Here is a 15,506-nt window from a genome sequence, read left to right on the forward strand (position 1 = left end):
GCTACTCTTTGAGATAGTCTTCCAACCTGTTTTATACTCACCCTATAGTTATTTCACCTTGACCATATTTCCCTATTTTGGTTATGAGAAAATCACATGGGACTGTGTCAAAAGCCTTACTAAAATCAAGATACATCATGTCTGCAACTTCCTCCTTATCCATTAGCCCAGTAATCTTATCAAAGAAGGAAATTAGATAGGTTTGCCATGATTTGTTCTTGACAAATCCATGGGGACTATTATTTATAACCCTATTAAGCTCTAGATGCTTACAAATTAATTTTTTAATGATTTGTTCCAGTATCTTTCCAGATCTGGAAGCGAGATCGACTGGCCTATAGTTCCCTGGTTCCTTTTTGTTCCCTGTTTTAGAGGTAGGTACTATGTTTGCCCTTCTCCAGTCCTCTGGGACCTCACCCATAAGTTCTCAAAGATAATCACTAGCAGTTCTGAGATTGCTTCAGCTAGTTCTTTTTGTACCCTAGAGTGAATTTCATCAGGTCCTGCTGACTGGCCTACATCTGACTTATATAAATATTCTTTAACCTGTTCTTTCTCTATTTTGGCTTGTATTCTTTCCCCCTTGTTGCTGTTAATAATTGTGTTAAGTATCTGGTCACAATTTACTTTTTAAGGGAAGACTGAAGCAAAATAGGCATTAAATACAGCAGCCTTCTTAATGTCATCCGTTATTAGCTCTCCTTTCCCTCTAAGTAGAGGACCTACATTTTTCTTTGAATAGAACTTCTCCTTATTTCCTTTCATGTCCCTTGCCAAGTGTAACTCCTTTTGTGCCTTAGTCTTTCTGATTTTGTCCCTACATGCTTGTTATATTCTTTTGTACTCTTCCTTAGCATTTTGTCTATGTTTCTACTTTATGTGGGATAGTTTGCTGTTGTACCTTTAATATTGTCTCCTTGAGAAGCTGCCAGCGATTCTGAACTCCTTTATCCCATAGATTTTCTTCTCTTTGGACCTCACCTACCAGTTCTCTGAGTTTCTGCTTTTTTGAAGTCCATTGTCTTTGTTCTGGTGCTTTCCCTCCTTCTTTTCTTTAGGATCAAGAATTCTATCATTTCAGGATTACTTTCACCCAAATTGCCTTCAACCTTCAGATTCTCAGTGCATTCCTTTCTATTAGTCAGAATCAAGTGTAAAATGGCAGTCCTTCTGGTTACCTCCTGCACCTTCTGAAACCAGAAGTTGTTCCCAGTACATTATCAAAACTTACTGGGCATTTTGTGTTTTGCCATATTATTTTTCCTACAGATACCTGTGTAGTTAGAGTCCCCCATTACTACTAGGTATTGTGTTTTGGTTATTTTTGTTTTCTCTTCTAGAAATGCCTCATCCTCCATCCCCTCCTGTTTTGGTGGTCTACAGTAGCCGACTACCATGACATTGCACCTTCCCCCCCTCACACACACTTTTTACTTTGAAAAGCACTCTGGCACCATTTATAATGAAAGGGGTTGTATAAATATAAAATCTTATTCATTATTTATATGCTATGCACCCATAATTGGAAGGATAGGGCCCTTTTTGCTGTATTGTCCCTTCCCCGCCAATCACTAAACCTACAAAGGAAATCTTTCCAGTTCCCACACCTAATGAGAGAAAGGAGATGGGACTTAATTTTTGGAAGTCGTGGAAGGGTGGGGCTCTGAGTCAGTTTATAAAACACCTGCTCATTCACTTCTACCTGTTTAAAGAGTATAAACCTGCTTTGGGAGTCACTGTCAGCTCTGCGACCTACGCTCAAGGGCCACCTTTAGCCTCTGACTTGAATGCATCAAAGATCACAATGGGGTCATCTACCAGTTCGTACCAGGTAAGAAAGAACAAAATAAGAGTATTTGAAATTCAGATGTGCAGGCAGCTTCTGCAGTTTGTGCTGCTTTCAGAGTTTTGCTTTAACTACAGAAGCAATCTATGGTAGGCAGACCTGCTATTCTCTAGCTACAGCTGTGAGAAACCTTTGTCCTACCATGCCATCTTTCATAGCAACGAAGGCACTTGGATAGGTTTTGTGTTTGCTCTATACCTCCAGCTTGATCAATTAATACAGTAGCTCTATGTCAAATAGATAGTCAGATGACATGGTGATGGGAACAGTTTAAGAAATTACGTAATCAAAAATGACCCTGTTTTTCATGCATCTGTGGTGATATACAGGGGGAACTGTGGGAAAGGTTAAAACACCTAAGGGGTTAATGAATGCCTCTAAATTTGGGGGTCTACATGTGACCCTGCAATAATGATTTATACCAACAACTGAAACTGAAAAGATGTTTCCTTTTAAATGTTGCCACTGTCCCCTCTTGCTTCCTTTAAAAAGGAAGCATGCAAAGAAATCCATTGTGAAAGGTAAATAGAAATCAGATGAATCAGTGCACAGTACAGTGCAAAAAATTGATCTTATGCAAAAAGTACCAGGAGAACAAACCAGGTTAGGTTTTTATGTGTTTTTAGTGGGGGTGGAAGGTGGGATTGAATTTGCTCATCACCACAAAGTTGAACAATTAATTAGTGATAGCAGCATTCCCTGCTTCATAGGTGAAATGTCCTTTTGTTTCTGCTTTGAATCCCTTCCTCTATCCTTTATTCATTGTGAAGTTCCTCTGTGTGTGTGTGTGGATTGGAGCATGGAACTTTTATTATTTTCTATTGTAATGCCTTTAAAAGTAAATTCATTTACGGAACACCCTACCCTCCACCCCCACATGCTTGTGGACACCTGCCATGTTTCTCTGATCCCTACCCAAGATAAGAGTTTTGCCCGAGTCAGCCTTATGTCTCACATTCCTGACAGGATTGTTAAGTGCGATTCAGTTTTCCAATGATTTCCCTATGTTTCCAGGATAAATATTCTTTCTGGCTCCTTCTTTGAAGAAAAAGTTGCCCAACCAAAGATACTGAGGGAGAGAATTCTAGAGATGTCAGTTTCACTTCCTGTGTTCTACAGGGGTCTGAGTCTTTGAGACCCTTTTTAGTTAATATTCTGGGCCAGATCCTCAGAGGGTGTAAGTTGGCATGGCTTTATTGAAATCAACGGAGTTATATTGATTTGAATCAGCTGAGGCTCTGGTGCAGAATGTCAACAGTATTGATGTTAGCATTTTTGGTCCTGCTACATTATCTCCTGTTGACTGTACAATATGCAAATAGTTGCATCATGTCAGAATGTGATGGTTTCTGTGGAGATTCTCTACTTGGGTGTAGCCCACTGGTTAGTGTGTGTTATGGTTCCCCCTTCTGTGCTAATCCACAGAGAATATGAGTTTTTACAGCCACTAGCATCAGAGCTTTAGATTAAAATGCTTTGGAGGTCCCTGGAATTGCTGCACCTAGGTATGAACTGCCAGCCATTGCAGACTCTGAAAGATATGCAGTATGCTTCTTAGGAGAAGCTCAACTAAAAGAGAGGCAGCAGATTTTTCAAATAGTTGAAGTTTCCATGTGGTTTTCAGTTGTAGCTCCATATAGAGTGTATTTAAAATATCACTTAAGATTTAATAAGGAATAGACATATTGTTCATTCCTATACAGACTATGCTTCTTCTCTATGGAATCCACCAGATTAGCTGTGAATGATTACATAAAACCCAAAACAAAAGGAATGCTGTTCAGTGAGTTAGTAATAGAGTCTGCTGGAATTTAATTTGTTAATAAAGTTATGGTGGATGTGAAATGACTTCCTTTGAATTTGCACAGATCAGTGAAACTGATATCTTTATTTTATATATATTAACTGGTATTGATAAAACAAAATAAATTTATGAGCCATCATATATCTCCATGTCATTGGATCATAAGATGTTACTTCACACCTGTCACATTGATTGGTTAATACAATTTTCTCCCCAGCTCTTTTTATTGACAATTAGTGAGTGGAATAAGTTATAATAAATAACCTCACACCTCTAAAGTGGAGCCTCCCCTAGCTCTACCAGAATAAAAAAGGGAAGAATCTGCACAGCACAGATCTACATGGCCCTAAACCTGCACAGAGAAAGAAGCTGAATATGTCACAAGGAAGTATTTCATCCAGAAACTTTTTGGTGATTAGTATTGAAATATTTAAGATGACACAATAGCAGACTCAGCTTACTCTGGATTTCATTTCTCTCTCTCTGTGTATGTTCATTCCATGTCTTTTGTTTGTCATTGTTCAGCAGATGGAGCCCTCTCCTTGCAACTTGCTCAGTGTAAAAGTTATCAGAATGAAAAATCTGCGGAAGGCCGACCTGCGTGAGTATCTCTCCCATTCCCAGAGCTTCCTCATAGATGTGAAAATACTGGGTGTATAACTAAGCAACATAAACACCATACAGGTTACAAAAAAGAAAAGAGGAATCCCTATGCTGTACCTAGATCCCAGGTGTACACTTGGAGGACATTGTATATTATAAGAGCTTTTGTCAGTGAAATTCTAAAATCCAGTTACCATATTGTACAGAAGAAGCTTTGGCAGAATGTCTTGTCCCACCGAAACCATATAGCACTGTCAGATTCAAAAGTACCTTGGAACACACCAGAGAACCAAAGTCCATACTCTGCCCTTAGGATCCATGCATGACAGGAACTTCTGTGTGTGGCTCTCCCCAGGCAGATGGTTGAAGGGTCAAGCACCCTCACAGTGCTGTCCCTCCCAACCCCCACCCCCCATTCCTCTGAAGAGCACAGAGTGGTGTCTGCAGGTCCAGGGATTCATGAGTAGAGAGGGGGGATGTTCATCTCCTGTGTACTGTGAAATACAATACAGCCAAAGGCACTATTTCCCTTTCTGTGACAAGCTCTTTGAATTGAGGAACCCCTTTTAAGGAAGGTGGGGGTCAGAAGGAGAGGCACTGGCTCCAGGGTCCCTTGCTTTCTGGCTTCCAAGGAGACACAATGTCAGGAAGCCTAGGTAGAGCTTCAGGGAGTCCAAAGCCAATGCAGAGGCACAAGGCCTTCATGTGAATAGACATGTGTCCACAGTAGATCCCAGAGGACTATGGGTCAGACCTCCAGTATCTTCCTCAGGGGGGCAAAACCCAGCCTTTGACAAAATAATGCAGAGGAAAATAATGAGGGGAACCTTGCAAAGCTTTCTGGTTCCTTTCTGTTTCTGCCCAGAGGCATTATCTCCCTCTGAGATAACCTTAGTTTAAAGAGAATAGATGATACTTTGCCAGAGGAGAAGGAAAAGGAATCTAATTCACTTCTCTTCTCTTATGTGATTTTCTTACTGCAAATGTGTAGGAATAATTTACTCATGGCTTTAATAAAAACAGCATCTTGCGCTTTACCTTGCTATTATGGAAGCTGCTCAGAATAGGTTGTTCAAAATAGGTTAAGACAGATTACATGACTAAATGAAAAATGCTAAGATTTAATTTCACATTTCTTCCAGTATCGTGTGTTGTGTATTTTCTCAAAGAGTCCAGCAGTTGGTGTAAATTTGTTTATACGTTTCTTGTTTGTGTACTGACAGGACAGTTTCTGTTGTTGTCAAGGTTCCTTCCCCACTCTGAACTCTAGGGTACAGATGTGGGGACCTGCATGAAAGACCCCCTAAGCTTATTCTTACCAGCTTAGGTTAAAAACTTCCTCAAGGTTCAAACTTTGCCTTGTCCTTGAACCCTATGCTGCCACCATCAAGCATTTTAAACAAAGAACAGGGAAAGAGCCCACTTGGAGACATCTTCCCCCAAAATATCCCCCCAAGCCCTACACCCCCTTTCCTGGGGAAGGGTTGATAAGAATCCTCACCAATTTGTACAGGTGAACAGACCCAAAGCCTTGGATCTTAAGAACAATGAAAAATCAATCAGGTTCTTAAAAGAAGAATTGTAATTAAAGAAAAGGTAAAAGAATCACCTCTGTAAAATCAGGATGGTAAATACCTTACAGGGTAATCAGATTCAAAACATAGAGAATCCCTCTCGGCAAAACCTTAAGTTACAAAAAGACACAAAACCAGGAATATACATTCCATCCAGCACAGCTTATTTTACCAGCCACTAAATAAAAGGATATCTAACGCATTTCTAGCTAGATTACTTACTAACTTAACAGGAGTTGTAAGGCTGCATTCCTGATCTGTTCCCGGAAAAAGCATCACCCAGACAGACACACCCTTTGTTCCCCACCCTCCAGATTTGAAAGTATCGTCCCCTCATTGGTCATTTTGGTCAGGTGCCAGACAGGTTATCTTAGCTTCTGAACCCTTGACAGGTGAAAGAGTTTTGCCTCTGGCCAGGAGGGATTTTATAGCACTGTATACAGCAAGGTGGTTACCCTTCCCTTTATATTTATGAGAGTTGTCCATAATGACAATCTCCAGGACTTTCTGGTCACCCTCAGTGAAAAGGCACCATTCTCTTTAGGAGACACACTACCTCCCGCAGTTCCCACTGGGCAGTGTGGCACTGCCCTTCCCCCAGTGTGGTCTGTGCCTTCAAGGCATAATTGAGCCCTCACTTGGCTAATTGTTTTTATTCCCAGTTACTCTCCTAGAAGCCCCAGAAGGTTATAACTATGCAAATTAGTACTTTAGTCATATTCTTAAAGAATACATACGATTCATAGTACAATAGAAAGTGCTGTGAACAATGATGATTTCTCTTCTTCAGAAAACAGTAGGTGGTGATTTGTCTTGTATTGGTAAATCTATTTTAAATAGAGAGGCTAAAATCAAAATGCCTTTACATGAACCAGCCCGAACTACCTTGGTTCAGATAAAATGATGCAGGATTGCAACCATCCAGAAGTTTTAGTTTCCCAATACTCGTGTTTTGTTTGAGTCCCCTATAGGCTTCCCCACTGACAAATGGATGTGAAGAAGAGCCTTCTGATTCCCCTCTCATTGTGGAAGGGGAGTGAAGTAATCAGGAACATGAAATTTTACCTGAAGACCCCTTTCCTGTTGCTCAGTGTAAGGGGGAGGACTCCTATGTGAGTTCCCAGGCCCCTTCTCCCAATGGCCCAGTGCAGGAGTCTGAATAGAAGCCTTCAGGACCTCTCTGAGAGCAGAAAAGGATCTTCCTCCCCCATCTCAATCCTGTTTGAGGAGATTGAAATGGCCTATGGGCCTGAAGACTATCTCACCCTGTCAAGCTAATTCTGGGTCCTTATCTCCACACAATTCCCCTCTAACGGGCACTGGCCACTTGCCTGAAATTGACTTTACCATACCCCTTCACCAGCTCTCTTCTTTTCCTTTTTATAAATGTCTTCAGGGAGGGAAGCCAATACTTTTTATCCCTTCCTCACATCTGATTTTCTTTTTTTGTGGGAGTTGCCTAAAGTTGGATTACTGCCCTTCCTAGTTCAAGAACTTTGGATAAAGGACTCGGCAGTGGAAGAGCCAGGATTAGAAGTCAGGAGTTCCAGGTTCCCAGTCCTATACTTATTGTACTAGATCATGCTGCCTGTTAAAGTCATTGCTTGAATATAAAAGGCATATTCACACAATAACAGAATGCAATCTGGAGTCTGGAACCAAAACAGTATTGGACACAAGGTGTGTTTACCATGCTGCAGCCTTTCTACCTTACTCTGTGAAACATAGACAAGTTATTGCCTGCAAATAAATGCTGAAAGCATTTAATCAACAACACCTCTAAGCTGCTATTCACACAAAGTGGCAAGATGAAATCATGAATAATGAGAAGTTGCACAAACAACATTGAAATGATGCTTGTGAAAGGAGAGCTTTGGTGGACTGGGTACATCCTTCATATGGGGAACACCGGGCTCCCAGTGAAAAATTTCCAAGGTGCAAAAGATCAAGAAGGAAAAGAAACAAAGTTTTGAAAACAAAAAGCATCACCTCTTCTGAGGTAGATATTAATATGCAGGAAGCTACTGCTGTAAACAAATTGGTTTGGCATCCTTTGGTATCTGATTCAGGATGTTTTGAGATGTATTGAGACCATTTTGCAAGTAGGAGTTGCAGATAATCTGTGTTTACTGATGAGTGAGTAAAACTGACTAATCCACAGGGTTGAAATGTGGACAGTAAAAATGGTGGCACTTGTGATTCTGACTTCCGTGCCCACATTCACAGAACTCCCCACTCACCATCCCTAGTACTCAATACTACAGACATTGCCCTGAAAAAATCCTCTGTGAAGTATTTCTGTATTGAGCCCCAATCTTGCAACTAGAACGATGAGGACAGACCCTGTGCAGAGCTTTGTTGAAGTTCTCAGGGCTCCTACTAAATCCATGGGTTCACCTGCATGGATCTAGCTGCAGAATCAGGGCCTAAATGACTGCTATTTAATTTCAGTAATATTTGTTCTCTGTAATTCACTGCATCTAATTTGTATGTACTAATGGAATCTGTTATGACAAAAATACAACTGCCCCTATGAAATGCATAAAAATTGGTAGACTATTATAATTAAACAGGTTTTCACTAAAATATGTCTGTCTTTTAAAAAAAATGTTTAAACCCTTTGGGCCAAATTCAGAGGTGACAAAGGGTGGTGTAAATTACATGTTGGCAGCTGGGTGTAACTTATGCTGTGAAGAAACAAAAGGGGAGGGTGTAGCAGGATAAGTAAATTAATAGGAAGGTGTAAAATAATACAAGCCTCACCAGTTTTCATAGAATCGTAGAAAGATGGAAGACTTCATTAGATCACCAAGTCATCTGCCTACAGTACATTTTCCTAGTGTTTTGTTTGGTCTAGTTTTGACATTCTGGAAGGATAAGGCTCCACCACTGTCCATGATTTCTCCACAGCGTCAGTGTGGAGATTTCTCCAGTGTCAGTTTCCTAATATTGAGATTACATTTTCTTCTCTTAGGTTCATCTCATTCATCCAAGTTAAACCCTGGTGTATGACTATAAGTAATTCTCTCTCCTATGGATACTTGCAGATAAAAACATCTATCTTACTTATTGCTGAACCAACCTGTATGTATTTAGCTTTTAAAATCATTCTTCATAAATCAGTCCTTGCCCCCTTTTGCCATTTTTGTTCCTCTTCTCGGAACACCCTTCAGTTTGTCGGTGTCTTTTGGGAAATGTGGTGTCCAGAAGTGAACAGACTATTCCAGAGGTCATTGCACAAGAGCCAGATAGTGAGGGACTGCTACTTCTCCTGTTCAGTCCATTTTCACTTGCAGGTGGCTTTATCCATCAGAGCTTTCTGACCTATTTTCTCCCACTGAATATCTGTATTTAATGTTATTTTTTCCCAGGTATTTTACTCTGCATTTTTCCGTGAGGAATCTCATTCTGTTATTTTCAGCTCAGGTTTCTAATTTCTTTGTATCATTTATCTGTCTCAGCTGGTGTTTAGAACTCCTCCCAATAGAATAGCATCTGATTACTCTTTCTTCCAGATTATTAATGAAGATGTTAAATAAGGCCTTTCCTACCACCTGTCCCTCAATAGCTCACTAGCAGCTCCCACCAAGTAGATACATTGCAGTTATAATCACTATTTGTTTATGGTTGTTTTAATGAGTGTTCATTCCGCATAGAAGAGCTTTTGTCCAAGACAATTTGAAGTCTTTATTTAGACTTTTTGTCTTGCATCTTCATGCCCTCTCCCGCTACACCCTCCACTGTCCCATTAGTATGTAAGCTACACCTATTTATACCAATTTGCAACTGTTTACCAATATATAACCGACAACACCATTGACCATCTGTGAATTTGGCCCATTGTCTATGCCCTAGATACTCTCTGCCCCCACATTACAGCCATATAACTTGTTTTAGACCAAGTCTGGGGCTTGGTTGCTTATAACTAGATATTAATGCAGATTATTTTAATCCTTATCGGATTCACTGACCCTCCAGACCTCACTATAAACATTGCCCAGAAAATATCACAAAAATACCACTGCTGTTATTGCCAGTGGTGTGAGTATTTAGGAAAATCAGAGACCCAGTTGCTGGCAGTATAATAAACAATACATAGGTATACTGGCATCTTAGTACCAATCTTTTAAAAGGGGAACAAAAAGGAACCAGGGAATTATAGACAAGTCAGCCCAACTTTAATACTGAAAAGATACTTGAACCAATTTTTGATCAATCAATTTGTAAGCACCTAGAGGACAACAGGTTTATAAGGAATCACCAGCATGGATTTGTCAAGAACTAATCATGCCAAACTAACCTAATTTTCTTCTTTGACAAGGTTACTGGCCTAGTGGATGGAGGGTGGGGGGCAGCAGTAGACATGAGATATCTTGATTTTAGTAAGGCTTTTGACAGAGTCCGAGATGACATTCTCATAAGCAAACTAGGGATATATGGTTTAGAAAAATTATTATAAGGTGGGTGCACAACTGCTTGAAAGACCGTACTCAAAGAATAGTTATCAGTGGTTTGCTGTCAAACTGCCATGGCCTATCTACTGGGAGCCTGCAGGGGTCTGTCCTGGGACTAGCATTAGTCAATATTTTTATTAATGACTTGTATAATGGAATGGAGAGTGTGCTTATAAAATCTGTAGATGACACCAAGCTGGGTGGGATTGCTAGCACTTTGGAGAGCAGAATTAGAATTTAAAAGGACCTTGACAAATTGGAGAATTGGTCTAAATTCAACAAGATGAAACTCAGTAAAGACAAGTGCAAAGTACTTCAGTTAGGAAGGAGAAATGAGGGGCACAGCTACAACATGGGGAACAACTGACGAGGCAGTGCTACTGCTGGAAAAGGATCCGGGATTTATAGTGGATCACAAATTGAATGTGAGACAACAGTGTGATGCAGTTACAAAAAAAGAAAGAAAAAAAAAAGCGCTACTATTATTTTGGAGGGTATCAAAAGAAGAGTCTTATGGAAGACGTGGAAAGTACTCTAACTGGCAGTGATGAGACCTTAACTGGAGTACCGTGTTCAGTACATTAAGAAAGATGTGGACAAATTGGAGAAAGTCCAGAGGAGAATAACAAAAATGATAAAAAGTTTAGAAAACCTGACCTATGAGGAAAGGTTAAAAAAACTGGCCATGTTTAGTCCTGAAAAAAGACCTGAAAACAGGCTTCAAATATGTTAAGGGCTCTTATAAAGAGGACGGTGATCAGTTGTTCTCCATGTCCCCTGAAGGTAGGACAAAAAATAATGGGCTTAATCTGCAGCAAGGGAGATTTAGGTTAGATATTAGGAAAAACTTTCTAAGGGTAGTTAAGCTCTGGAATGGGCTTCCAAGGGAGGTTGTGGAATGCCCGTCATGGGAGATTTTGAAGAACAGACTAGACAAACACCTGTCAGGGATGGTTTTGGTTTACTTGGTCCTGACTCAGCACTGGGGGCTGGACTTGAGGAATTTCTCCAAGTCCCTTCCAGACCAACATTTCTATGATTCCGTACTAATGGCATGCACTGGTACACATTATTGCTCCTCGAACAGTTCCCCACTATATTAGCTATAGGATTAACATTCAGCTCTTACGCACAGCACACAAAGTTGTGTAGTGCAAAGATGCAGCTGTCTGTCATGCTGTTTGAATCATCCTAGGGCAGTGAACTTTGGACCCTGGGTGTGTGCAGCCACAAGCAGTAAGCACATCACTTATGCAGCAAGTCACTGACATTTCAATATTTCTCTGTCAGCTCATTGATCACATGGGATTAGGAGCAGGAAGAGGGCGAGAGTGGGGTTATCTGGGCACAACAAAACTGATCTGGTTTTAAAGCAAGGGGTTGTACAATGGCACATGGTCTTGATTAGGGGCTGGGTGCACTAGTCCCTTTGGGCCTGATGGGTTGACTTTGGGGTGTTTAGGCACATTCACTATTTGCTTATTTATAGCATCCATGCAAATTAGCACTATGGAAGATTAAATGGAAATATATATACACACTTGATCCCTGCCATACTGGGGGAATGTCCTGCTGTCCACCATTATGTACTGGTTCATACAGTGTGCAGTACATTATTGCCTAAGGTCATCAATAATAATAATTTGTTGCCATGATTGTAACCATCACATGTCTTAGACCAGCAGCTGAATCACCTCCAATTTAAAATTACAGAGTGACTGGAAATCTTTGAAGAAATATGGCCTCCAATGTTTGATTTTTTTTTTTTGAGTTTACATGCTGGTCTTATACACTGTTGTAGTGTTATAAAAACATAAGATGGTATGCATTGTTTCCTGCGGTGCACGCTGTGCTTGAGGTGTTATGACATTGCACAGATATCTATTTGCAGGGGTATACGAAAGCATGGAAGCCTGTTTTCTACTCATGACTCTGCCTCGGGTTCCCCATCTGTAAAAAGGGGGTTTGTTGACCTACCATGTCAAGTGCTTTGAGATCCTAGAATGAAAGATATAAAAGTGCCAAGTACTATTATTTATCATTATTTGTTTGATGAGGTGTGTTTCTGTGTGATACCTATTATGGGGACATCAAACTTGGTTCCTTGCTCTGGTATTGGTATTATTGTCTTGAGCAATATGTGTTGATGTGATATTTTCAGACTTGGATCATGTTGCTGTAATGATCTCTGATGGTACCGTGCAATTAAGACCCAACCCTGCTTCTATACCAAAAGATAATTAGTAACTTGTTTAATAGCCTAATAAAGTATATTGCCCAACACTGATCCTAGGGCTGTGACACATCATGCACACTTTTAGGGACTGGATATACCATGATTAGAGCTGAGTGAATAATTGATTTTTCCTTTTGCTGAGTACCTGGATCTAGCATGGTAGAATACAAAGAAAGCTATGCAGAAAATGTAATAACAGCAATTCTTGGCATTTCTATAGTGCCTTTCACCTGAGGATCTCAAAGTACCTCACAAGCATGAATGCATTAAGCCTCACGACACTCCTGGGAAGTAGGAAAGTATTATGAGATATATTTTACAGATGGGAAATGAAATACAAAGAGGTTTAGTGACCTGTCTAAAGTCACCCAGAGGGACTGTGGTAGAGCTAAGAATAGAACCTAGATCTCCTGACCCTCGTCTATTACATGTAATTACTATTGTTTATCATGAATATAAAGCTGCAGATATGCACAACACTGTACAGTAGCCTGTAAAGACCACACAGATAACAGGACTCTGCCCCTAAATATTTTTGGGTGGGCCCGTGAAACAATATATTGCTCTCCACAAACTCCAAGCATGATCACACCACTACAGACAAGGCTGGATTGAGAATTTTGGGGAGGGTCAATGAAGTGATCCTTTGGGTTACTGAAAAATGTCTCCTTTTACATTAAAAAGGGGGCAAGGACAGCTTCCCCTTGCCCCTTCCAGGTCTCCTACTGGAGGGTATAAGGAGCTTAGCTACTTGTGCTGGAACCTCTGTGCTGTTTCCAATATTTAATTTTTTTTTCTTGGGCTGGTTCCCCAAATAAGCTCAGGTATGGGAGCTACTAGGACCATTGGAGAAGGTGTTGGGATGTGTGAGACTTTACAAGCACTGACATATTCATCATCACAACCTCCTCCATCCCCTATGAGGAAGAGAGATAAATATTATTCTTCCCATTTTACAGATGGGGAACTGAGGCAGAGAGGTTACATGACTTGACTAAGAGCCACAGAGGGAATCAGAGCAGGGTTTAGAATGCAAGAGCCTTACACAGAAATGCTAAACCGTAGCAATGGGTTTACACTTTCCTGTCTATCTGTATGAGGGAAAGGGCAGCAAACAAAAATCAAAAAACCAAACAGACCCAAGATAGCTTTGTCACTTCCAAGTTCCAAATACTGAGGAAAGGAAGAGTAAAACCATTGACCTTGTCAGGGCTACCCATAGAATATACAGTTTAAAGGCACAAGCAAAACCAAATGGGACAGGACAAGACACAGCATATCCAGATTTGGGTGTGTCCATTGTACTGTATCTTAAATACTTGAGTGGGTGTGTATTTCAAATGGAAAAGTTTGAAAACCTTTGTGTCCTATTGTCTGAAACAAAATGCATTCACACTTGGGTATAATTTTGCCACAGGATTCTTCTTAGAATCATAGAATCATAGAATATCAGGGTTGGAAGGGACCCCAGAAGGTCATCTAGTCCAACCCCCTGCTCGAAGCAGGACCAATTCCCAGTTAAATCATCCCAGCCAGGGCTTTGTCAAGCCTGACCTTAAAAACCTCTAAGGAAGGAGATTCTACCACCTCCCTAGGTAACGCGTTCCAGTGTTTCACCACCCTCTTAGTGAAAAAGTTTTTCCTAATATCCAATCTAAACCTCCCCCATTGCAACTTGAGACCATTACTCCTCGTTCTGTCATCTGCTACCATTGAGAACAGTCTAGAGCCATCCTCTTTGGAACCCCCTTTCAGGTAGTTGAAAGCAGCTATCAAATCCCCCCTCATTCTTCCCTTCTGCAGACTAAACAATCCCAGCTCCCTCAGCCTCTCCTCATAAGTCATGTGCTCTAGACCCCTAATCATTTTTGTTGCCCTTCGCTGGACTCTCTCCAATTTATCCACATCCTTCTTGTAGTGTGGGGCCCAAAACTGGACACAGTACTCCAGATGAGGCCTCACCAGTGTCGAATAGAGGGGAACGATCACGTCCCTCGATCTGCTCGCTATGCCCCTACTTATACATCCCAAAATGCCATTGGCCTTCTTGGCAACAAGGGCACACTGTTGACTCATATCCAGCTTCTCGTCCACTGTCACCCCTAGGTCCTTTTCCGCAGAACTGCTGCCTAGCCATTCGGTCCCTAGTCTGTAGCGGTGCATTGGATTCTTCCATCCTAAGTGCAGGACCCTGCACTTATCCTTATTGAACCTCATCAGATTTCTTTTGGCCCAATCCTCCAATTTGTCTAGGTCCTTCTGTATCCTATCCCTCCCCTCCAGCGTATCTACCACTCCTCCCAGTTTAGTATCATCTGCAAATTTGCTGAGAGTGCAATCCACACCATCCTCCAGATCATTTATGAAGATATTGAACAAAACCGGCCCCAGGACCGACCCCTGGGGCACTCCACTTGACACCGGCTGCCAACTAGACATGGAGCCATTTATCACTACCCGTTGAGCCCGACAATCTAGCCAGCTTTCTACCCACCTTATAGTGCATTCATCTAGCCCATACTTCCTTAACTTGCTGACAAGAATACTGTGGGAGACAGTGTCAAAAGCTTTGCTAAAGTCAAGAAACAATACATCCACTGCTTTCCCTTCATCCACAGACCCAGTAATCTCATCATAAAAGGCGATTAGATTAGTCAGGCATGACCTTCCCTTGGTGAATCCATGCTGACTGTTCCTGATCACTTTCCTCTCATGTAAGTGCTTCAGGATTGATTCTTTGAGGACCTGCTCCATGATTTTTCCAGGGACTGAGGTGAGGCTGACTGGCCTGTAGTTCCCAGGATCCTCCTTCTTCCCTTTTTTAAAGATTGGCACTACATTAGCCTTTTTCCAGTCATCCGGGACTTCCCCCGTTCGCCACGAGTTTTCAAAGATAATGGCCAAGGGCTCTGCAATCACAGCCGCCAATTCCTTCAGCACTCTCGGATGTAACTCGTCCGGCCCCATGGACTTGTGCACGTCCAGCTTT

At 41.2% G+C, this 15,506-nt stretch overlaps 1 protein-coding gene across 1 annotated transcript in view; it reads left to right on the forward strand.

The window, feature by feature from the left end:
* Positions 1-1,804: 1,804 nt before the first annotated feature.
* Positions 1,805-15,506, forward strand: part of LOC141990086 (cytosolic phospholipase A2 epsilon-like) — a 48,979-nt gene continuing 35,277 nt past the window's right edge. The window contains exons 1-2 of the mRNA XM_074957051.1: positions 1,805-1,831; positions 4,176-4,251. Coding sequence (XP_074813152.1) covers positions 1,805-1,831; positions 4,176-4,251 — 103 coding nt within the window. The remainder of the gene's footprint in view (positions 1,832-4,175; positions 4,252-15,506) is intronic.

This window comes from Natator depressus, chromosome 6 (genome assembly GCF_965152275.1).
Source record: "Natator depressus isolate rNatDep1 chromosome 6, rNatDep2.hap1, whole genome shotgun sequence".
NCBI lineage: Eukaryota > Metazoa > Chordata > Testudines > Cheloniidae > Natator > Natator depressus.